Consider the following 26451-nt stretch of genomic DNA (forward strand, 5'->3'; position numbering starts at 1 on the left):
AATAGCTTTTATTTAGTTTTTATCCAAATTCAGGTTTTGGGTCCCTGAGCAAAATTACAAAGTGTCTTAATATCCATCACCTAGCTCCTATAAAGTGACCTAGAAAGTAGTTTTTGAACTGCCAAAGCCACACAGATTTACAAGGGGGCCTGGGTGCCAAAAGGTCTTCTCCAGGCCATGCCATGAGGGCTACAGCAAAGCATCCCGGAACAGTGACCCCTCTGTCTAGGGTGAAAGTGCCTGGCAGCGCCATCACTGTCCCCACAGTCCTGAGGCAGAGGGGCGGCCCACTCCCACTGCGGCACAGCCAGGCCAGGGAGATGCGGGTCTGTGAAGGCTTCCTGTGTGTGACTGCTGGGTGCATGGCAGGGTTGCAGATGTCCACGGGGTACAACTGATCCCTGACTCCATCAGCAGACCAGGGAGCAGACCTTCCCTGGCTCAGTTGTGAGACCAAACTGGGAGTGCCAAGGCTCCTGCCATTTCAGCTGCCCCTCAGAGGGGCTCCTAGTCTGTGCCCGGGGCTGTCAGAGCCACCGAGGGGTAGCGGGAGTCTCACAGCTGCAGAACAGGGCGCCTCTGCCTTAATGGAAGATGGAAGATTTACCTAACTGCCAAACAGGAAAGAAGGAAAAACCAAAGTTCTGGTACAGAGATGCTTCTTAACAGATGACGACTATTAAAATAAAGTTATCGGGTAAACTTTGAAAGCTAAAACAATGATGATGAAGACCGAAAGTAGGGACAAATATGATGACAAATAGACTGACAAAATTGAGAGGGCTTCCCTTTTGGGGAATGAGAAACAAAAGATGAACCTGCTGAAGTCAAGGTGGTAGCGTACCTTTTGGCAAAAGGTGTTCCCATCAAATATGCTTTACATTTTGAAATTTTTAAGACATAAATCAATAAGTTTTGATTAACTACATTTGGAACCACTTAACCTCCCGCCAGTAGTTGATAAATAACCTTGAACCTCTGGTTATGTCCTCATTTGCTCTCCAGCAGCTATTTACTGGAGTCCCGCTCTTCTTTTGTAAATTTCCATATTATTTTGCCCTCTTGCTTTCTCTGACCTCTATGTGTAATTTATCTCCTTTTTATCTACTCCTAAACTCTTCCTCATTTACTTTCTAAAAATGCTTCAAATATTTTGTCTCCTTTTATAATCACTGTATATCTTTTATATTCATTTGTTGTGCCTTATAAATTACTCTCCCTCATTGTATTCAAATTTTTCCTTGCTAAAATGCTTCTAAATATATGGTTCCATGTTTTTTTCTTTCACAAATACCTAAATAATTATTTTGACTTTACATGACCTGTCAATAGGTACATTATTCGATAAGCCAAATAAAGCTTTCAACAATAATTTTGTTCATTTTGGCCAAAATTATTTCTAAATCAACATAAGCATGCAAAGGGAACTGAAAATAATACTTTGAAACATGATTAATTTTAATGTTTACAGGAAAAGAGTAAATCCACTAGCAGAAAACAAAATTACCAAAAGTAACACTTTACAGATTTCTTTTAGTCTCAAAGCAAGATACATTTTTCATAGAAACAAATATATCACCACTACAGGTACCATAATCTGGCAACATTTATACACAATGCCATTTACCATTAAGAAAATCAGTGGCAATGGAAATGCAATACATTAGTTTGTCTCTGTTCAACTTTTTCTATATACTTCCTGGCCTGCAGGAGTATTTGCCAGGATACAAAAGAAAATGTGTGGCCTCAATTTCAATAATATATAGAAAGCTCTGGCTGCCCATTTTAATCCTATATGTACTATACAATCACTAGGAATGTTTTTATACCACTACTCTGACTTAATCCATTTACTATTAAGTCCATTCCCAAGGAACAAAATATTTTAACAGGTTCATGGGGATATTATATGATTATTTTATACAAAATAACAAGTGCAATATCAGAACTTAATATTCTCTATGTCTACCCTAACAGAAGGAGAAAAACTGTACAGGGATTAAGTAGAAAATAATTTGACATTATTTGGAATAGGAAATGTTAGAGAACTGGATGGGGGAAAATACGGTAAGGTTTCTTTCAGTTTTACAGTTGATTGCTTTTAAATGTACCAGATGATTTTCTGAGGGCCATTCACATTCCGTGTTTAGATTCATTTTATTAGTGGCATATACAAAGCACCATATAATATAATATATGAAATGTAGAACAATCATGACCATGTAATTAACTGTAGAAATAACTGCTAAGAAAATATAGCAATATTTAACACAGGATTTCTGAAACCATTACATATTCCTTACTTTGTCCAAAGCTAAAGTCCCATGTTTTATTTTATAGACTTTGTTTAACAAGATTTATATGCATTTGGCACTGTTTTGGGCTGAAATAGTTGATATCTTCTGTACAGTAATGTTACAGTTTTATACAAACTTCAGATATACGGCATTTGGAATAGTCTTTATGATCCCCTTCCAAGTGTTCCGTTTCACACAACAGCAAATACTCTGAATGCCTTTCCTCCTGGAGGATTCTGTAAACTGCAAAAAAAAAAAATATATATATATATATATATTGATGTCATCTTCACATATAATCTTTTTAATAAATCATGTTTTCTTCTGACAGCCAAAAAAGCAGCTCTATGAATCCAGATGGTCAACTTTCTTAGGCTGCCGTAATTTATAAGTTACTGGAAAGCTCTAAGATGACATAATTCTTTAAATACTGGTTGCATGCTGGAGTGCAGATTCCCTAGAGCAATGTAAGACATCTAATGCTAAGGCTAGCAGTCTCTGTGGAACTTCACAGATTCCAGATCATGCTTTCACACAGTACCTCCTGCCTCTGAATGTACCAAAGCAGAGTTAAGCAACTGTGACTTCACTTTGCAGGGGGAGTCCTGGGACAAGTTTTACAACTCATTCACATATGGTTAAAAGTTAACTGCAAGTTAAATACATGGCTGATACTTGTTCAGTAGTCTAGGGTACTAGCTTATAGTTATTTCCTCAGTCTGACAAAATTATATTGACAGTGCACAGATTAATACTTTTGACATCTACAGTTTCAAGAAAAATGTAAAGAAGTTTAATGGTTAAAACTAAAACAACCAAAGAATTTCTTCTCTGAAATACAAAAACACCCAAACATATAATCATACATTCCTTAATCTCATTTCATAGATATTTTTAAAAAATTATTTATGCGAGAGCCAGAAAGACAAAGAAAGAGCTTCCACCCACTGGTTCACTGACCAAACATCCAGTGGGCCAGGCCAAAACCAGGAGACAGGAACTCCATCCAGGTCTCCGATGTGGATGGGAAGAAGTCAATTATTTGAGCCATCATTGCTACCTCCTAGAGTCTGTGCAGCGGGAAGATAAAGTCAAGAACCAGAGTGGAAGACCAAGCCCAAGGACTTGATTTAGGATGTGAGAGTCTTAACCAGTGTCTTCAGCATTTTAGTTGGTGTCCTTTTTTTTTTTTTTTTTTTTTTTTTTGACACAGTGGACAGTGAGAGAAGAGAGAGAGACAGAAAGGTCTTCCTTTGCCGTTGGTTCACCCTCCAATGGCTGCCGTGGCCGGTGCGCTGTGGCCGGTGCGCTGCAGCCGGCGCACCGCGCTGATCTGAAGCCAGGAGCCAGGTACTACTGGTCTCCCATGGGGTGCAGGGCCTAAGGACTTGGGCCATCCTCCACTGCACTCCCGGGCCACAGCAGAGAGCTGGCCTGGAAGAGGGGCAACTGGGACAGAATCCGGTGCCCCGAGCGGGACTAGAACCCTGTGTGCCAGCACCGCAGGCAGAAGATTAGCCTATTGAGCTGTGGCGCCAGCCTAGTTGGTATCTTAACTGCTAGGTGATAATGCCCACCCTATGAGTACTGCTATTTATTTTTATCTTTTTAAAGAATTAGTCCTAGACATTTGTTATGTGTGTATGTGTTTATGTGTATTTCAAAGTCAGAGAAACACAGAAACATCTTCCATTTGCTGGTTCACTCCCCAGATGCACACAACAGCTGAGGATAGAGCAGGCCAATACCAGGAGCCAAGAACTCAATTTGGTTATAACTGAAGGACATCATCTTGAGTGAAATAAGCCAGACACAGAAAGACAAATACTACACATTCACTCTTATACATGGAAGCTAAAATTAAAAACAAACAAACAAACAAAAAAGAAACATCTGTTTGTGTCAGTATTGCTGCAAATATGGTGTTTTGTTAAACTCTGTTTCATATCTTGTCAAGTTATTAACAATGACATATTACTATAGTTTAATGATCTGTTACTATTTCAAAATTTACTGTGACACTGACATCTTTTCATTAGCTTCATTGTTTGTAGCCCTTGCCTGTATTCCTACTGAACTATGGTCTTTTTACTTGTCAAACTCTTTATGTATTGCAGCACTAAGTCTTTAATTATAATGTAAATTAAAAATGTCATCTCAAAAATAAAAATAAAAAATAGATAAACAAAGCAATAAATAAAAGAAGCACCAGGGATATGACTTGAACCCAGGCGTCCCAAATAGTGTCTCACCTGGTGAACCAAATGCTAACACCAGTAAGTAGATGTTAAGAGTAATGCAGAATCATGAATTTTCTTCTATATGGAATTATTTTATATTTTGCTGGGTAACATTAATCACAATATATTTTATTTAAAGGTGTAAGATGTAAAATGGTAATGCTATTAATCACTGCAATAAGTACAAAGACACAAAGTACAATTCCTTTTATCTTTTATTGATGTACAAGAGAAGAAAAGAAGAAAATGTAGAATAAGAAAAGGCTGAGGTATGCATACAACACACAAAGGCACACACATGTGCACCAGTCTTTCCATGCAAGCAGATGCCATTGTAAAGACATGTTCAAACTGGAAACAGACTATGTGCCTTACAAAGTGGATGCTTTTGTCTTCTTTAAACACAATGACATCCTAGAAAAATGTATATCCCTTGCCTAAAGGATTAGTGCTGAATCTGAGCCCTGTAATTTACAAGTTATTGGACCATTTTTTAATCAGTATGAGCCTCAGTTTACACACATACAGATCAGGGTCTACAGACTCAGGAAGATAGGGCTGCTGGTAGAGATGAGCTAATATAAAGAACATCCAGTAACATCTACCTTCTGGGTTCCTATAATTGATTCTCAAAAGTAATTCTCAGTTTCATAGCATATCTAACACTGTAAAGTTCTAAAATAAATATAAGAAGTATGACAGGTAAATGAAACCACATCACTCAGCTTATAAAACTACAGACTGCATTCTAGAACTTAAGTATCCCTAAACTGATCATTATCATGTCTGTTTAAAAAGGCCATGAGCCAAGTGACAGAGTGACAGAGAAGTCACTGAAAATTAATACTAAATACCGATCTTTCTATGAGATGATACCTAGATGGTCAGAGGGAAGGCAATCTAGAAACACTGCATGGCACATCCTTTGTCATCCTGTAGAGCAAGGGTGGGGAACGTCTGGCCCGTGGGCCACAGAAGACTCACAAAATCATTTGGCCTGGCCCTGCCAAGCACTGGCAGGCGGGACTCAAAATCCAATAAATATACAGCAGGTTAATTTTCAAACTGATAATTTTGTCTGGCCCACAAATGATGTTCTAAATCTCCAAATGGCCCTTAGCAGGGAGAAGATTCTTCACCCCTGCTATAAAGTCACCATTGAACATGTCAACTCTCCACTGGCAATTCTGAGACACTCATGAAATATCTCAAAGAGGAGGATTTTTCCATATTTACACAAATGGAAATTCATATGACTTGCGTAAGTACCAATGATTTAAAAAGCCAATCATTATAGGTTCATTTCTCTTAATGTATATTAATATTTGAGAATGAAAGTCCCTTAAATTTTCCCACATAGCTAATATATATACACATACATACTAGTGGTCTGAATAGTATGAGAAAAAGCTCATTTATATAATTCCAGGCATCTAATTTCCAATCAAAATGAGAAATTTGGTTCCAGAGAAAATCAGACTAATTGTTTTGGTCAAATACTTTGTCAGATAACTGGATTAAAGAAATAATTCAGTGCCTTGCTCACCTCAAAAGACTTAATATAAAAACTAATCTACAAAATCCAGAAGAGGATGAAAGAAATTTCCTAATTATAAGATCAATTAACAAAAGAGTGGTTCTGACTTCTAATCCGATTTTCATGTTGATGTTTAAAAGCCTGCAGGAGACAGGCACCTCTGGTACTGCAGTTTCTCCCATCTCTGGGAGACCAGTTGTTCCATGTTACACACATGTGCAAAGGAAACGCTGACTCAGTCACTTCCCTTCCATGCCACTCTGAAGAGCTCCATTGCAAAGCAATCACAAAGAGAAAGATGGTATTAAAGAAAAAATATGTGTGTGTGTGTTTTGTTTTTACCTTTCTGAGAAGATTCCATTCTGGAAAGATGCGATGTAAGTCTTTCTTTTGTCCACAGGCATCACGTCAACATAACCACCATGATTTCGAACCACCCCAGCATGTACCGCTGCTCTGCAGATACTGGACAGCTAAGAAGGCAAGGAAAACAACGCCTATGATTAGGAAATTCCTGCCGAGATCCCCAGTGAACTTTTATTGGACTGAAGTCTGACCTCTGTCTCTGTTTAGACAGAGGCAAGCGCAGGATGACATTCTGCACATTAAGGAATGTTTCAAAAGTCACATGTCAGAGGCAATTCTGAGCACCTCTCCAGGCCTCTCCACCATTTCATCTGCAAACACAAGTCCAGTACAACCAGCAGGCTTTCAGAGTCAAAACAAGGAAAAGCAGATTCACTCCATTTATCTCGTCAAGGGCCCATCTGCCATTCTTAAATTTCAGCTTTTGCTAGTCTGTACTGGAGTCACTCTGACAGACGAAACACAGGACTTTTTATGTCCAATTTTGATTTCTACACAACTCAGCCATAATTCTATACATTTCTATGGCCTCTTTTCCAAAATACAAGCATGTATCAAATAAGGAGTTTTTTTCTTACTAAATAATATAATCTATGCAGAAAAATTCTGCCCGAAAGAATAACCACAACAAAAAAATAAATAAAATAAAAAATAAAATGTCTGTTGCCAGTTTGAATTTGCTAGGCAAGTTCTATGTTTCTATTAAACTGGCTATGTAATCCGGATTGACTGGGGTTTCTGTGGAGGAGAAAATTACTGTTTCAGGTCCAAAACATTCATATTTTTTAAACTACCAACTTTTAAAAGACAAACCATTTCTTTTGGCCCAATAAATCTCTAGATTTTACTATGTGCTTTAATCTAAACGATCCATAGCTGAGAGCAGCCTGAGGAAGTCCCACCACGGGAAATGCTTGAACTGTGTCAGTTAGAGAGGTCCACCTCATGCGCCCACCAGTCTGTCCTGATTCCAAGGGCGTGTTCCTTTCTCACCTCCATGCACATGCGGGTGACTTAATGTGCTTTTCTAAGTTCACGTAAGCGTGTGTATCTTACATGACTTTGCTTTATTACTGTGCTCTGAACTCTGTGGCATCAGTCAGTATTTATTAGCTCAGAGAGCCTGAATGCCAAGCTGTTTAATCCTTTGCAAGCTTTTGCTATATCACTAAATACCATATAGTGAAAATCTTCTATCCATACTCTGAAGAGGCATTTTGTTCTCCACTTAAAGACACATTGAATTAATAATTGTATTCAAAATGGTTCATAACAGATGGAATTAAAAAAGAATACTGTGTACATTTCAGTATTTATTCTGTTACGTTAAAAGCGTATTATCAGCATTTTTCCTGAGGCAAGAAAAGTGCTTAGATATAACATTCACTAAACCCAACCACTTGATATGTTTTGAGACTATTGTTTCGCCTACAACAATGCAGTCAGCAGACATTCCTATTTGAGTTCAGAGGTCAAAAGACATTTTCTTTTCATACCACACTTTATAAGAATTAATGTAGCATGAAAAGAAAAAAGAATTTATCTGTGAAAATGGAATTATGAAGCTAAAATGAACTATAAATAAAAGTTCAAATCAACGGGATGTACAAGTTCTAATCTGTAAATAGAAAAAGAAGAGGGAGGGGAGAGGACTGAGAAGGAAGGGGCGAGACAAAGACGAAGAGACGGAGGACGGAAGAGGGAGGCTGGCTGGTGGGTTCCACCTTTCCTTATCAATCTTACTTGAAAAGCTCATGCATTTCGTAGGGATTGGAAAGACTGACAACCAATGGTTCAATCTCTGACTCTGTACTTACCCTGTGATAGCAATCTTTATCTTTCCAACTTTGTCTTAAAGTACCTACATAATACTTATTACTTATTGGTTTCATTGAGGTAGGAAGAAATCAAGTGATCTCAGGATGCATGTTCTAACAAAACTGATTCTAGCAAAGAGACAGCTTTAAAGACAAAGAAGTCTGTAGGGACGTTCACCAGATATGACTAAAATAAAAAGCTCTGGTACTTAAAAACCAAAACACGTTAAAAAACAATTTCTTTGTCCAGATATGCACATTCTCATACATTTAATACTTGGTTATTTTTCAGCAAATATTTATATGCCTGGTTACTTGCTTAATATCTGATATACTGTGTGTTTTGAAGTTCTGTTGAGGCAGGAGCAAGCTTTGTTCACAGCCTGGCACATATCAATGTGGTGATGAAAAAATGATGAATGAATTGCCCAGCTACTTCCCTCAGGGAACTTACAAATAATGTAAGAGACAGAGAAAGCAGTAGAAGATGGCCCGGGTCCTTGGGCCCCTGCACTCACGCAGGAGACCTGGAAGAAGCTCCTGGCTCCTGGCTTCAGATTAGCTCAGCTCCGGCCTTTGCAGCCATTTGGGAAGTGAACCAGTGAATGGAACACCTACCTCTCTGTCTCTCTCCTCTCTACCTCGTTCTATAACTCTTTCAAATAAATAAAATATTTTTTTTAAAAAAATAGGGTAACAATCACACCATCTAACAAAACAGACTATTTGCTAACAGGGAAAAACAAAGGTATAGGGGCTGAAAGAAGGACAAACAAACATCATACTTGCTTTAGGAGATCCAGCAGTATCCCTCACAGAGAAAGTAGCAATCATTTAGGGTGGGAAGAAAGAACAAGAATTTGACAGAAAAATTCCAGAGACAAGGATAATCCAGAGACTAGGAAATCCAAGACAGCAGCAGGATATTTAAGCTGCTGATAGGAATAATGTGAATAAACCTACATCTTAAAAGAGACTTAGAATTGGAGCATAATTTTAAAGGTGACATCACATTAAAAAAAAAAAAAAAAAAAAAAAAAAAACTTGGACCTAAATGCATTCATCAAGAGACATAGACAGTGATACATACATATTTCAGGCCTCTTTGTGCAAATCAGATCCCTATAGTATTCTGTTGAATACGTACATCAAGAAGATACTTCCCCCAACTTGCTTTTGTAATTCTCTGGCCACATAGAACCTAAACCAATCAGCATGAACTTCGAGATTCTCCCTCAACCTGTTTCAAGAGCTGTATTCTTCTATTCCTCAGACTAAAGTGGCCCCTTTAGCTACAGTTCTCATCAGCTCAGAGACAAGCAAAGCCATGTGCTATGCCTGCAGGCAGCGCAATTATTCTCACCTACATGTAGATGTCATTCATCGAACCCATAATGTGTTCCCTAATCCTCTTTACCAAAGAACGGCCCAACCTGGCTCACAAAAGTATCTATCTACACTGAAGCCATCACAGTGGGTATTTCTTGTCCAACCCCACTTCTCAACTACTCCCCTTTGGTATACATTTTCAGATATTATCTGCTTTTAATTTTATACCCTTTGGCAGTGAGGATAAATGTTTATACATTTGACACATTCTTAATCATCCAGTTTACACTTCAAACAAGAACCAAAAGGAAGACTAAAGAAAAGCTAAATGCATTTTTCCTTCCCAAGACTATTTAAATCAGTGTGTGGTATCAGATATTTGGGGAAGATATAATAACATATCTAGTTAAAGTAAATGATTGTACACTCATAGTGAGAATGTTGGTATCATTACAGAAACTGTGTTCTTATACTGTATTGCAAAGCACATACATATACTTAAATATGCATAGCTATCAAGGGTGGAAGTCTTATTTCTGCCAAGGGCAATTTGGATATTTATAATATTATTCATGGGCCATACAAAATTATCAAATTACAAATTAGCCTGCAATAGTTGGACTGCATTTTGAGTCCCACCTGCAGGACGTGGCAGGACCAGATCAAATGATTTTGCAGGCCTTATATGGCCCGCAGGCCTGACATTCTCTCCTCAGGGTATATTTTTATTTATACTGAACACTGAGAGATGTATAACTAGAATACTTACATCAGAATAAACTCGAGTTCCAATTACACGAGCATAATGTGGATTAGCCTGCATACAATTGCGAGGACAGTATACTCTGAAGAAAAAAAAACAACAACATATATTTCCATATTAAGCGAGCTGGTTAACGTCAGTCTTTCTTACTAGTAAAACCATTGACATGCATACATAAAAGTAAACTCAAAATTCTACACTCTATTCATTTCTTTTTCTCCTGAAATACGTCAAGGGAACCAGACAGACAGTAGATACAATCACTTCTGTTTATTGTATCCAATTCCAGTTTTTGACACAGTTTTTGGTTTCTTTTTAACACTAGGAAACCTAACTTCCAGTTTTAAGGCAGAAAGAAACATCAGAAAGCATCACTATCTATGCATCTGAGAAAGTGGTACTGCAGAATTTACTAAAGAGATAACCTGGAAAATCTGAACCACCATTTGCCTCATAATGTCTCATGGTTTTTCTTCTTCACATTAACATCTTTGGTATCACATCCAATTTCCCAGTTTGAATTATCATCTATGAACTGCCAATTCCCAAATTTGTATCTCCTTTTGGAACTTCTCTTAATTCCAAATCTGTATATTCCACTGCTTATTCAACATCTCCACTTGGAGCTAGTACCTCAGACTCACTTGATATGAAAACAAATTTTATTTTAAAGATGTATTTATTTTTTCAAAGGTAGAGTCAGAGATCTTCCATCTGCTGGTTCACTCCCTAAATGGCCTCAGCAGCTAGGGCTGTGCCAGGCCGAAGCCAGGAGCCAGGGCCTTCTTCTGAGTCTCCCACGTGAGTGCAGGGGCCCAGGGACTTGAGCCATCTTCTGCTGCTTTCCTAGGCACATTAGCAGTGAGCTGGATCAGAAGTAGAGCGGCTGGGACTCAAATCGGCACCAACATGTTACGCTGGCACTGCAGGCAGTGGCTTAACCTGCTGTGCCACAGTGCTGGCCCCAAAACCAAATTTCCCAAATCTGCTCTTTCTGTAGGTCAAAACCTTTACTCTACTCTTAATCTCTCTCTCACACCTTAAATTCAGCCCATCAGCAATTTATGTATTAGCTATATTTTCAAATATATCCAAGATCACAGCAGCCCCGAGCACTTCACATATGGTAAATCTGGATTCTATTATTTGCTGTTTAATTTATTGCAGCAGGCTTCCTAGTGATCGCCTTGCTTTCTGTGTGGCCCTCCCCAATCTATTTTGCACACATTTGCTGAGTCTAAACATGCCATTCCTCTGCTCCAAATACTCTAGTAGCCTTCCAGCTCCTTCAGAATAAGCGACAAGCTCTTTAGAATGGCCAGTAAGCCCCGCATGTCCTGTACCGCCTCTGACTTTATATCCTACTCCTCTTCTATGTCCACAGCCCCTGCTCCAGTCACACTGGTCACATGGTAATTCCACAAACATACACAATATACTCCTAACTCAAGGTCTTTGTACTTATTTTCCTCTTTAAGGGAATGCTGTTCCTCCAGGTGTCCTGTTACTTTACTTATATCCAATTGGCTGACATCATTTACAAGAAACTGCCCCAATCTATTTATTTACATATCATCCCAATTATCAGTGTTCAATCAGTCACATGATATTAAAATAAAAGTTCATTCCCATAGTTCAAGAAACCATGAAATGACACTTAAAAAAATTAACTGGTTCTTCTGAACACACATGCACACACACATACACACATGCACTAAAAGGAAATAAATATTAAAACTAGAAAAATATATTCATTTTACATAGCAAATCAGACTCTCAACATAATAGCTACATTAAAATCATTGATGGGTGATAGGATCAATAATTTTGCTAAAAGTATTCTAAAAAAATAAAACTTTAATGGAAACTACCCTCGTTAACTGAAGCAGATTTTCAAGACAGCTTTGTAGAAATAGTTATAGCTTTTATTTCTAAAATGTGTATAGCATTGCATACTCTAGAGTGCATAGAGTATTTAAATAAAGCATTTAAGTAAACATTTATAAAGGCATATGAGTTTTGTAACTCTAAATTAGAGGGTAGAATGTTCTAAAACACACCATCTGAAATTTCTGCAGGAGGAAAGGTGTCCTGTTGACTGGAAAATGATCTCACTGTATTGGAGAACTGCTGTGCATTCACTGCCCACCCTAGGGTTGCAAACCACCCGCTCTAACTTTAGGATCACGCTGTTCTGTGAACTCTACCTCGCCCATATTTAGCACGTGGTTTATAAAAGGGCAACATCAGCTGCTTCAACTTGAGTTAGCCTCAGGTTAATTTAAAAAAAAAAAAAAGGGACTGCAGAGAGGCTTTTTGTTTGTTGACTCTGTTTTCTCAAATTACCTTAAATTTACCTCTGTTATGTTCAAAGATTTATTTATTTATTTGAAAGGCAGAGCTACAGAAAGGCAGAGGCAGAGGGAAAGAGAGAGACTGACTGATCTTCCATCAGCTGGTTCACTCCCCAGATGGCTGCTATGGCAAGCACTGGGCCAGGCCAAAGCTGGGAGATCATCCCAGTCTCCCACGTGGGTGGCAGGGGCCCAGAGACGTGGGCCTTCTTCTGCTGTTTTCCCAGATGCATTAACAGGGAGCTGGATCAGAAGTGGAGCAGCTTGGGACTCCAATGAGCACCCAAATGGGATGCAGGTGGGTGCTTCAGGTGGCAGCTTTACCTGCTGCACCACAGCACTGAACCCTATATTTTTTTAAATTATGTTTTAAAGTCAGAGATAGAGACAAGTCGCGAGATCTTCTATTATTGGCTCATTCTCCAAATTCCTGCAACCAGGTGGGGCTGGGCCAGGGCCATAAGCCAGGAGGAGGCAAGAACACAATCTAGATCTCCTATGTAGACATGGGTTCAAGTTGTGACTGCTCCACTTTCAATCCAGTTCCCTGCTAATGTGGCCGGGAAAGCAGCAGGAGGTGGCCCATTTACTTGTGTCGGGGCCATCCACATAGGAAACCCAGATGAAGCTCCTGGCTTCAGTCTGGCCCAGCCCTGGCCGCTGTGACCACGTGGGAAGTGAATCAGTAGATAATGATTTCCTTCTGTTTCTCTCTCTGTGATTCTTTCAATAAACAAATCTTTAAGTAAATAAATGAATCTTTTAAAAAATGAAAATAGGAAATTTGTTTAATTTTACTTGAATGATTTTCCTCTTTTGGAACAATATTGACACAATGACGGAAAATTACCATTCCAAGCATTTATTAGAGGGAGATCTTATGGTAGAATATTCCAGAAACTGTTCTTATACAGCTGAAATATGGCCTGGCCTAATATGAGGGGTCCTCAAAAAAATTCACAGATATGTGTATTATAAAAAAAACTGTATGAACTTCAAACTTTTTACACCAACATAAACAAATTTTTAAGTCTATTTTTTTCCTAAACTCACTGAAGTCCGCTTGTACTGGTACATAATAGGTATTTATTTAAAGAACATTTATAAAGCCACAATCAAAAATTCCTGTTTTCACATATCATGATGCAAAAATTTACCAATTTGACCTAGCAATCTGTCTCTTCTTCCTATAAAAATAGAACCTGTGAGCTCAGAGGTACAATAAATCTGAAAAAAATATTCTAAGACTACAAAACAAGTCATTATTTAATCAGATCTGCGAGACATACAACATAATTAGTGAAGTTCTAATATCAGGAGTCTAAGACACTATATTTTTATAATAAAAATATCTGACACATAATTCATTGTTGGTCAGATGGTAAAAAGCATATGATGCATTTCACACATAATCTTCACATTATCCTGTAGCCTGACATCTGCTGATTTCAGTAAACACATATGCTGAAGAATTTAAAAAATTCTCACATCAGCATGCACCAACCTAGCCAACCCAAACCATTACAACAATATTCGTCCACTAGCGTAGAAACAAAAAGATTTGTTTTCAAAAAGGAAGCAGGTGAGATATTCACGGGAAGGAATGAATGTGTTATCTCACATCTGTAACTGAGAAACTCCCTACTGATAGAAAATGAAGTATATCCACTCTTACATCAACATCATCTACCTCCTGACCAACCAAGCTCATTCTTTAAGTGAATCACTGCTTTAGTTTGAAAAGGTTAAGAAATGAAGCTTTTCCAAATAAAATTAACTCTGGCATAAAAATCAAGTGCTTTACATTTTTAAGCTGATACAGTTTGCCAAACTATAATTATCTCTCTAAATCGCAATACTGATTGTTGGAAGTAGTGTGAATAGAACAAACGTGGGATATATCAAAATATACTTTAAGGGTGAGCTCTGTGGTACAGCTGGTAAAGCTGCCACTTGGAATATCCTTATTCCATATCAGAGTAGCATCTACTTGATGCTTCCCATCTAGTTTTCTGATGATGCATCTGGGAAGCATCTGGGATGCAGCAGAAGATGGTCCAAGAACTTGGGTTCCTACTACAAACATGGGAGACCCAGATGATGTTCCTGGTTCCTGCGTTTGGTCTAGCCTCGCTCCAGCTGTTGCAGGCATTTGGGAGTGAATCAATAGATGGAAGATCTACCACTCTGCTTTTCAAGTAAAGAACTAAATCTTTAAAAAAAAAAAAAAGAGTAATTCTTCGGTTTTCACTTGTATTGATTATGACTGTGGCCATAATACTTGTAACAGTAATCATCTTAGCATAGCCAAGATAAATGAACCATTTTTTTCTATCACTTTATAATCTCTATTATAACTTTTGAAAAGAAAGTACACAAAACAAAAATAAAACAAAGGCAGAGAGAACTTTTTGAATTACTAATGGAAATGAAATTGATGCAATTTAGGGACTGGATAACAATGCTAATAATATGAGTAACATCACTTTAATTTTGTAGCAAAAATTTGTTATAGACTGAATACTGTGTGCCTCCAAAATCCACATGTATCCCAATCTCAATCCCAATGTAACTGTTTTGGAGACAAGATCTTTAGGCTAATTAAGGTTAAATACAGACATAAGAGCAGGGCCCTTAGAAGAAGAGACACAAGGGAGTGAACACTGTCTCCAAGCACCATGTGAGGACACAGAGAAGGTAGCTGCCTGCAAGCCTGGCAGAGAGCCCTCATGAGGAACGGAATCAGCCGGCACCTTGATAATGGACTTCCCAACTTCCGCAACGGTCAAAAGCAAGTGTCTACGGTTTATATCACATAGCCTGTGGCATTTTGTTACAGCAGCTCAAGAAGACTAACGCGGAAGTCTTTATATCAAATATGAACATACAGATTACATGCACTTCTTCTACGGAACAGCAGAAAGTACTTTTGTATTTGGACAAAGGACACTAGAAATACATGAAATACATGTAGTTTGCTCATCCTGCTTAGCAGGTCAAGATCCCACACAACTTTGAATTCTGGAGACAACACAGTTTCAGGCAAAAACACTTATCTCACATATGAAAATATATATATATATATACTATATATATATGTATATATATATATATATATATATTCATTCTTTTTGATGTTGTTGTTGTTTTTCACAAGAATTTAGAGAACATTACCTTGGGCAATGCGAGGCAGGCTTATGAAATGGACAGAGCTGTTCTACTGTTGTTTCACAAGTCACAGCCTGAACTGCAGAATTAAAACATAAAACAATAAATCCTTTGGAAGCAATAACACAATATAAAGCAGCAAGAAAATTAGATGAAAAAGTGCTTACCTGTTACTTTAGAGACTGTAAAGGAATTAGCAGACTGGTATTTGCTGAGGACAATAAGATAAAAGTATAAATTTTTTTTAGAAATAATCATTAGCATAATTTTTATTATCTTTTAGTCTATGAATATTTTTAAACATCTGTATTAAAACAGCTAGATAAGTAGTATTATAAGAATACAACATCTATTTTATGCTAAGTCCATATTACCTTCATGGATATACCAAATTATCATCATTCCTAACATTAGAGATAGGTCAACCTCAAGAATTTATAGATAATAGAAAAGGCAATAAATGTCTATATATTTGTTTCCCATCAAAATTAATTTTCAAATTCTAGTCCTGCATTTCCATATAGCCAAACTATTTAATCCTTCACAACAGTAAATACAAGGTAGTGTTGCTGAGACTACACATAATTAAGTAGCTTACGGGGTTGTGTATTAGTCATTTTCTATTTCTCCTAGTATATCTAGTAAATTATCTACTGTGAATAAATGGACCTCTTCTCATTACATACATTATTTAAAACAGTAATATAAGAATAAGCACACTATTACATATCAAAATTTTAATTGGTTGATGTATATACTGATTCTCAGAAAAACCCTCTATTGCAAAGGATAAGTCTTCTTTGGACTGGTACTTAAATAAGGTACACCCTCTGAATACATTAGCTCAGAAATGAGGTTGTAAAATATCGTGAATCTTTTTTTTTGTTAGCTCCAACATTTAATATCACCTACAATGTGCCCAAAAGATGTAACATTGTTTGAGGCACAAACATAGAACCTATTAAATGCAGTCAACTTCATGTTTAAAGGTAATTCCTCTAATAGATATAAGCAAAAATTAAATTTAGAAGAAAAAGTCAAATAATAGAGGAAATACTCTTTGTTATAACATCCACTATTTGGCTTACTAAAGCTAATAACTAATTACTATTTATTGAAGGAAATTAATCAATGTTTGCTGAATAAGTTAACTAATAAATATCACAAACATATTTTACTAAAGACGGCTTCTGATAACAGCTGAAAACCACACATAAAACTTTTGAACAAAAGTATACACATAGGAGATCATTAAATTTGTGAGAATGTATAATTTTTTTATAATTATGAATTCTACCTTAACCCTTCTGTTAAGTTTCATATAGCTGTATAATCACAAAAGAAAGAAATTTTGGTATATTTCCTATCAGGCACTTCGCATGAGGACTTAGAAGAAACAAGACACTATAAAATATTTCAAAAGTCCACAAAGTTAAAAATGCTTATGGATAAGGTGGGTGTTGTGGCACAGCAGATTAAACCACTGCTCGTGGTGACCAAACACCATATCAGAGTGCCAGGAATGAGTCCTGGCTAGTCTGCTTTTGCTCCAGTTCCCTATAATTATGCCTTGGAGACAGCAGATATGGCCCAAGTACTTGTGTGCCTGTCATCCACATGAAAGACCCTGATGGAGTTCATGTCTCCTGGCTTTGGCCTAGCCCTTGTCCCAGTGGTTGCAGCATTTACAGAGTGAATCAGTAGATGGAAGATCTTTCTGTGTCACTCTATCAGAGAAATAAATATATCTTAAAAGAAAAAGCTCATGGAAAATCTATATTATCTTTAAATTCCATTTTCTACAAACTTGGTTTTTTTAAAGATTTTATTTATTTATTTGAGAGGTAGAGTTATAGACAGTGAGAAGGAGAGACAAGAGAAAGGTCTTCCATCTGCTGGTTCACTCCCCAAATGGCCGTAATGGCCAGTGCTGAGCCCATCTGAAGCCAGGAGCCAGGAGCTTCTTCCAGATCTCCAAAGCGGGTATAGGAGTCCAAGCCCTTGGGCCATCTTCTACTGCTTTCCCAGGCCACAGCAGAGATCTGGATTGGAAGAGGAGCAACCGGGACTAGAACCGGAGCCCATATGGGATGTGGAGGATTAACCTACTGTGCTACAGCGCCGGCCCCTTCCACTGCATTTTAAAAAAATGCAGTGCTTTGGAATAAGGTATTTTCTAAGCTTAAGAAGCATTTTAAAAGCTAATCGATGCTTTTCATGTTGTGTTAAAGTACATATAAACTGACAAAAGATGATACAGTATATTACATAGAGAATTTTTCAAATACAGTTTTCCTATTAATTTATCTCATTAATAATGTTTCTACTCATGAAACAATTTTCTCTAAATAGAGAAGGAAAAATAGGCAAATTAATTAGCCTTCTATGGAGTACTTTATAACTGGAAAATGCCTTGCTTTACATTGGGAATCAACTATAAATGTATATGTTTTTAATGATACACTTGAAAATTGAGTTTTTAAGACCCTCCGTAAAAAGAAATGTTCAGCTTTGAATTCAGGTGATTTTTATTCCTCTCCCATCCACCCCCTGGAAATTTCATAGTTGAACTGAATCTTGAAAGTTAGGAACTTCTCTCTTCTACGCTTTGCTGTAAAAGAATGTGTTAGTTTACTGTAACGACTTAAAATCATCTGGTCCAAAAGATCATCTGGATACTCACCCAATTGTTTGAACACCGTTTCTGTTAGATTTGATGAAATAATGTTTTCTTCCTTGTCTAGTGATGTCTACCCAACCACCATCATTGTCTATTATACCATAATGAATTGCAGCTCTACAGATGCTGGATTGCTTGGAAAAAAAAAAGAAGAGAAAAGGATGTCAAAATATCAGAACTCTACATAAGACACAAACACTTATTAACTACATGACTTCAAGTGAATTGAACATTTCTGAGCAAAATACCACACTTATAGTGATTTTTTACACTAAAACTTGAAAAATTATAAAGAAGGATTCTTTTCCCAAATCATTCTACTTATAATACCTACCATTTCATAATGGACACTGCCAATAACTTTAGCTTTACTATCCAAACAGCCAGCAGGGCATTCATACCTAGTGAAGGTAATTGGGAACAAAATTTAGTTTCTCTGAATGTCAGCATTAAATGAAAATATTTCATATATTCTGTCAGTTAGTTTTGAGAATCATAACAGATATTACCTATTGCAGGTTGTTCCTTTGCATTGATCTCTTAATCTTACTTCACAAGAAACAATTTGGGCTAAAAAGAAAAAAAAAAACAACAACCAACTAATATGAAAACAGCTATGATTCATCATATACATTGTAATGACAAGTTTTTTTCTTTACCAAGATGTTTAAATTAATGAAATGTAGACAGATATGCAATGGTCTTACACATTTGCTGTGTGCTTATGACTTCGTTTCTGTTACTATCATCCGATCTTGTCCGAACATAGGTATCACGGACTTGTGACTGCTGCCGTTCAATTTCATTTGTTTCTTCTTCCCGAGGAGGATAATACCTGTCTGACCCTTCTGTTAGGGAGAATGTTGCAATAAGTATGAATCCCATTATACATCAATACAAATGATCAAATCATTTACCTTTATATATCGGTTTAACATTTAAAACCAAAAACCTCCATACTGCTTTTGTCACTGGTTTTAGCTTAATTAAGGTGGGACTCTTCTTCTGTACTGAATCAGATTAAATGAAATACATGCAGAGACTCTGAGCTTGTGATTTGTTTATGTGTTTTGTTTTCATAATCAAACTATGAAATCTGCACAGTGATCTAATAAAGTCAGGACTCAGTAAATCTGAATTTGTTTTCTCAAATGAAATCAGATTCTTTTCTTTAATGATTTACTTATTTATTTATTTGAAAGGCAGAATGACAGAGACAGGGAGACAGAGAGCAAGAAATCTTCCCATGTATTGGTTAATTCCCCAAATGCCTGTAACATCCAGGGTAATGCCATGCCAAAGCCACAAGCCAGGAGCTCCATACAGGTCTCCCGCATGGTGGCACAGGCCCAGCCTGGGTCATCCTTCCCTGCCTTCCTAGTCACATTAGGAGGGAGCTAGATCAAAAGCACAGCAGCCCGGACTCAAACCTGATAGGGGCTCACAGTGGCCACAAGTTGTGGCTTAAACAGCTGTGCCACAAACTCAGCAGAAATCCTTAACAGTTCTATCTTCAGGAGGATCACGTTTAGAATTCTCCCAAATGGGAATTAGATCTAAACAAGGACTAACAAGCCTTGTTTCTCATTACAGGACCTATTTCCATGGAAAGGCTTGTCTACCTGGGGAGGAAATTCAACATGTAGAAATTTAAACTTTGAATTTTTTCCCAGATTGGCTTATATTCAAGGGCTTAACAGTGTTACTTTGTAAAGGTGAATTATTTTCACGTATGTCCAAGAATTGAGAATCCAGAAAAAAGGAAATATGAATTCAGAGGAAAGTCAATTTTCAGTAAACTACAGAAGTTATTGGTAAAGGGGCAGGCAGGGTGCAGGTTTAGGGGAGTGGAAAACACTCACACAATAGAAAAAATGTTGCAAAGGCTTCCAGGAATTTAAAAATGGCTTACATAATCGAGTGACATATATGGGCATTTCTTTTCAGCCTGTAGCTAATGAGCATTCAGTCATTAAGAGAAAAAAATACATCTCTTTAAGAGTACTGAAAAGGGTATAGAATTATTCAGATATTTCTAATATACTTAGTTTACATTAATATTCACTTAATCATTAAGGGAAAACTACAAGACAATAAAAAATGTTCACTTCAATGCCCAAGAGCATGACTTTTCACAAAGCTTTTTCATACATATTTTATCTTCATGTGCTTATTTATAACTATAGTATTGTATTTGCTTATTAAGATAGCATATGTATGTGAGAGCACTACTTTTACAACAGTTTTACAGTACTACATTTTTTTGTTATTTTGGCTTGAGAATTTGTATTGAGCAAGGTCCAATTAGATACATGAATGGAGGGCCGGTGCTGTGGTGCAGGGGGTTAACGCCCTGGCCTGAAGCGCTGGCATCCCACATGGGCACCAGTTTGAGACCCGGCTGCTCCACTTCCAATCCAGCTCTCTGCTATGGCCTGGGAAAGCAGTAGAAGATGGCCCAAGTCCTTGGGTCCCTGCACCTGCATGGGAGACCAGGAAGAAGCTCCTGGCTCCTGGTTTCAGATCAGCGCAGCTCTGGCCATTGAGGCCAACTGGGGCGTGAACCATCGGATTTCTCTCTCTCTCCCTGCCTCTCCTCTCTGTGTAACTCTGACTTTCAAATAAATAAATAAATTTTTAAAAAAGATACATGAACGGATACTTTCATAAAAACTTTTAAGTACTAAAAATAAATCGTATTAAATACTTCGAAACCACCAACAGTTATGTTAGTCAACAATATAATAGTCAATAATATAATAGCTTTAAGAATACAAACATACTTCTCACTCTAGTGCAATTTCAAAGTGGAACTGGAAGTGACTATCTGAAATAATCATGAAACTTTCTTTTAAATATGCAGTTATAAGAGAATTATTGTTATAAATATTTTAAATTAATTCTTCAAAATATTTGAAAGAGCTCTGTAAACTTTTCATGTAATAATTAGCATACACTCTTGGCTTTTCTAACACGAATTAATGTACAGCTGGATTAAAACATAACTCAAAGTGAATATTACAACAAAACACACTGACCTTTGTAGCACAGATTTTCTCTACAGCCCCCTCCAAAACTCGGTGGGCAAGCAGAGCACGGCCTTCCATGTTTGTAAGGGGCGTGGCCCCACCAGTTTCCCCTGAAGAGATGATCCATCCATTAACAGGAAGTCTAACAGCACAACTTCTAAGATGTTAAAAAACATTACTAACACTCTTCTAACTAATGATTTTGATGTGCTAGATTTAAGACATTTGCAAATTTTACTATAATAGTGCCCTTTGGATTACAGGTTTAAATATAGATTACTGCTGCACTTTTTTTTTTTTTGAAAGTTTTCTAAAGCATCTTCTCTGTATACTGTTAAAAATTTTACAAATTTTTGCATGAAACAACTCGGCTATGGAATATACACCTATATTCTATGTTTTTAATAAAAACACACTTTAGACTTAATTGATCATGAGAACTGTGTAGTATTTTCAGTGTGATCATTTAAATAGTTTTTACACAGAGCAAAAGACACTTCTCAACCTATAGTTCCTAATCATCAATTAATAAAAATTAATAAATCTTTATGGAATAGATAAATTCACATAAAAATATATTCCCTGTATCCCCAAAGATCATATTTTCAATTTTCAAATTCTCTTGAAGCCCCAACTTTTACATATCACATAACTATAATCATCACCACATTAAATACACTGAATTAAGACAATAAACTTTACTCAATTCACACCACAAATGAGAAAAGAAATATAAGAATATAAAGTAGCTTTCTATTTTTAAGAAAAATTTACATGTGAAAGTAACGTTTTATCCACTTACTTTGGGGAATAATTGCACACCAAGTAGACTGCTTTGGGCCAGATCTGTCCCCAGATGTTCATATTGTGACACAAATTAATGGCACAGCCTATTCTGCTACTTGTTGCCCATACCACCTACATTAGAGAACAGAAAGGCTCAGAGATAATAGGCTCAAATGAAAAAAGCTAGCAATTTATCCAACAGAAAAAATGTACAAAACTGAACTTGAGAAAGCCACATGTATCTCTCCAAATGAAATGAGGAAATATCAAAAGGGGTATTTTTCTTGTGACTTTGGGTAGTCCCTAACTCAAATATAAACAGAGATCTATAAGTAAAGAGCTCTATCTGGCATAAAACATAAGCATTTTCAGAATGTAAGCTCACTATGTAATTCCAAAGTTATATCTTCACAAAGTTATATGTCGTATTAATATTTCAGTGTAGACATATATCTATCCAAGAACAGAATTTTCTATCTTCAACACAAAGTACTCAAGCAAAAATTCAGGTGTTCAAATTTCTTACACAACATGATCTCTTTACTGTGTCGCTAGTTGTCAGGTAGCTTGTAGCTAATCTTAGTCTTGTCACATGCAAAGCACATAGAACATCAGTCTGCTTTATATTTACTGACAACAGGTCACAGAAATCTGGAAACTTAACTCAGTGGTGAGCTTCGCCTAAATGAATCTGCCTTTGTTTGATTTAGTAATGCAGAATATATCCAATGCCAAATGTGAGCACATTTGAAAAAGTTCATGGAAAGTGTATGCTTTTACCTACATTTTCCATAAACTTTTTGAAGCATCAGTAACAGTAAATATTGAATGCTACTGGTAAGTAATACTATATTTTCCAATTTGGAACAAAAATTTTGGCTTTGAAGATGGTAAATTTCTCTCCATGTACATGAATTGGTGCCAGACTGAAAGGTTTCACTGAAACAGTGTCTTTTAAGTAGATGTTTAGACATTCTGAGGAGGTAATTACTTACAGTGTTTATGTAGAATAGACTGACATATTTCTATAATCAACAAATACACTTTTCTGTATAATATCTACTAGGGCTTGGCTACAAGTTTGGATGTCGAATGCCTCCTAAAGGCTCATGTGTTAAAAGCTTGGTCCACAAACTCCTATGTTAATGGTACTAAGATGACAGAACTTAATCTAATTATGGTGTTTAGGGGGAGGGCCTTTTGGAAGTGATTAGATTTGATGAGTTTTTAGGGTAAAGCGCCCATGATCAAATCATGACTTTGTAAGGAGAGACAGACAATGAATCCCTTCTTGCCATGTGAAATCCACTGCCTGCAGCGCTGGCATCCTCTATGGATACTGGTTCAAGTCCCAGCTGCTCTGCTTCCAATGCAAGGCATTCTAACACACCTTGGAAAGCAGCAGAAGATGGCCCAGAAGATGGCTCTCTACCATCCACGTGGGAGTCCCACATGGAGTTACAGTCTCTGCCTCACCCAGCCCCGGCCATTGCAGCCATTCTGCTCCATGCTGCCTGAGGATCAGCCAGCGAGAATGCCATCACCTGATGCAAAATCAACCGGACTATGAACCTCAAAATCATGAGCTAAATAACGATTTGGTTTTTTTAAAGTTGGTTTTCTCAGATATTTCATTGTCGTAATGAGAAGCTGACTAAATACAAAAACCAGACAATGGAACATAAGGAAGATGCATAGTCAGTAGCCTAATTCTCCCATGGTTTTCCTAACTCAATTTGGAGGAAAGGAATAAAATATACCTCAAACATACCTGGGTATAATGAGTGCACACAGGACCAGAACATCTGAACGGACAGTAAGGGTTGCATTCATGTTCATATGGGTAGCTAAAGTCTTTCACTTCATCATACCATGCTTGTACATGAAAAGTTGGGGGCCTGTATCTAAAGGAAGAAAATAATCACAAAAAGCAAGAAAAGCAAGGTTAACAAAATATAATATACTGCAAAATAGATTGATAAAGCTTGACAGAAAGACATCTTAAATATCTATGTCCATTACATGATTAATATACCAATGCTTTAAAACAAAGATAAGTTTACAAAACTGCTGAGTGTTATGGCATGATATTTGGTTTTTGTTGTCTTATAATTACTTATCTATCTTCTAGGCAGCAAGCCTCTGAAAATGTGCAATGATGAATTAATAAACATTTCATTTCAAACTCTTACATTTGCAAAAACAAAGAGTTGCACTTTACCTACCTTCCCCAATGTGCTCCCAAGTTCTGCCCAATGGATGGCAGTAAGTTTGCAGGTCCATGCTCCCACAAACAAGTTTCAGCCCAGGATTCTGCGGATCTTTCCAGCTCTACATCCCATGTCTAAAGTTTAAAACACAAACAAAATACAGATATATACACATAATGTACATACATAGACTCTGAACTGAACTCTTTTGAGTTCTTATGTTTTTCTCCCTTCTTTGCAAAGTCAATACCTTAGTCCAGGTTCTCATCACTTCTCACCTAAATTTTTGAACTAGCCTGATTCTCTCCTTGACCACATCTTCTCTCCTCTTATCTGCCTCACAACTTGTCAGAACTACCAAAATGACTTCAAATTCATGTAACTCCTCTGCTTAAATTGTCCAAAAAGTCCTTCCACACATGAAGTGCAAGGTCCTTATTTCTTAATGTAATATCTTTTGCTGGCATTATTTTCTCTGCTTTATCTCGGGCAGACCCTACTATTTATCAATAGAATATATTCTCTGTGATCTATTTTCAATTCTTTTAGAAGTAAGCTCTTTCTTCCTTAGGCTCTTAAAGTTTTGTTGTTATGTTTCTTTGTTTAGCACCTAATAAACTGCAGCATTGGTACTGCTTGACATGTCTATTTCACAAAACTATAGATTGCTTTGGGGCAATTACTTACATTGGGCATATCTGGACAACTTCCTGTCACATACACAGATGACAAAATGTTTGTTGAATGCATGAAGGATTAATGAATTTGATTCTCACAAAATACATTACTTTTAAACAAAAATTTATTAAGCGTCACTAATTCAGGATTTTGAAATAATTTATAAAGAATTAAAATTATAAAATGATTACCGAAATAAACATCAAATCCTGGGCTTAGTAGTCAATTTTTCTTTTAAATTATTTATTTATTAATTCAAAGTCAGAATTAGAGAGAGAGGGAGAGACCGACAAAGAGATTGATCTTCCATCCACTGTTTCACTCCCCAGATGGCCAAATAGGGCCAGGGCTGGGCCAGGCTGAAGCCAGAAGGTTCTTGCTGTCTCTTATGTGGCTGGCAGGTGCCCAAGCACTTGAGTTATCCTCTGCTGCTCTTCCTAGGCCATTAGCAGGGAACTGGATCAGAAGTGGAGCAGCTGGGACATGAAATGGTGCCCATATGGGATAATGGTGTTGCAGGCAGTGGTTTTACCCACTAGACCATAACGCCAGTCCCCCCAACTTGTTTTTATCTCAAAGAAACGGGTGGTACTTCAATGTGATGGTAAAAGCGTAGAGTCAAGTAGAACTGGATTCTATGTTGCCTCTATAATTACAGCACTCTGGACATGACAGAGGACAGAAAAAGAGTCTAGGGAACAGAACAGGGGAACAACTGAAGGCAACAGCAATGAAGTTACAGAAGAGCAAAGACTGAAATGATGTTTAGACTTAAATTCCTAGAAGTTAGTGAGAGACCAAAGGTAAATGGTGAGCCAAGAGAAAAGGCAAAGAATGATCAGGTTACCAAACAGGGAGAAAGAGAATATAGGAAGAAAATGTATCTGAGTATTTTTTTAATTTTTAATTTTTAATTAGTTTTTAACAGATTCAATGTGATCTGCAGATATAATTCTAAGAACATAATATTCTCTTCCTCTCTCCCTCCCTCTGTATTTCTAGGCATATTTCAGAGGGGATGCAGGAAGGCAGTATATGTCACGTAGAGAGTGGAAATACATGATTGGGGTTCTAAAGAAAAAAATATGTACTGAAGATATGAGTTATTTTCTCAGGGATTAATTTCTTCAAGTAAATGATACAGAAAGAGAAGAGAAATGAAAAAACGAAAGAGAAAACAAATGAAAAAAAAACAAT

At 37.0% G+C, this 26451-nt stretch overlaps 1 protein-coding gene across 1 annotated transcript in view; it reads right to left on the minus strand.

The window, feature by feature from the left end:
- Positions 1 to 2319: 2319 nt before the first annotated feature.
- The window catches only part of CRISPLD1 (cysteine rich secretory protein LCCL domain containing 1), a 48371-nt gene continuing 24239 nt past the window's right edge, over positions 2320 to 26451 (minus strand). Inside the window, exons 3-15 of the mRNA XM_062189541.1 lie at positions 24592 to 24710; positions 24138 to 24270; positions 22383 to 22498; positions 21590 to 21690; positions 19259 to 19399; positions 19061 to 19121; positions 18886 to 18952; positions 18555 to 18685; positions 16039 to 16082; positions 15878 to 15950; positions 10356 to 10431; positions 6417 to 6547; positions 2320 to 2540 (exon numbers count right to left, since the gene is read on the minus strand). Coding sequence (XP_062045525.1) covers positions 2489 to 2540; positions 6417 to 6547; positions 10356 to 10431; positions 15878 to 15950; positions 16039 to 16082; positions 18555 to 18685; positions 18886 to 18952; positions 19061 to 19121; positions 19259 to 19399; positions 21590 to 21690; positions 22383 to 22498; positions 24138 to 24270; positions 24592 to 24710 — 1245 coding nt within the window. The 3' untranslated portion in view covers positions 2320 to 2488. The remainder of the gene's footprint in view (positions 2541 to 6416; positions 6548 to 10355; positions 10432 to 15877; positions 15951 to 16038; positions 16083 to 18554; positions 18686 to 18885; positions 18953 to 19060; positions 19122 to 19258; positions 19400 to 21589; positions 21691 to 22382; positions 22499 to 24137; positions 24271 to 24591; positions 24711 to 26451) is intronic.

Source organism: Lepus europaeus, chromosome 4 (assembly GCF_033115175.1).
Source record: "Lepus europaeus isolate LE1 chromosome 4, mLepTim1.pri, whole genome shotgun sequence".
Lineage (NCBI taxonomy): Eukaryota > Metazoa > Chordata > Mammalia > Lagomorpha > Leporidae > Lepus > Lepus europaeus.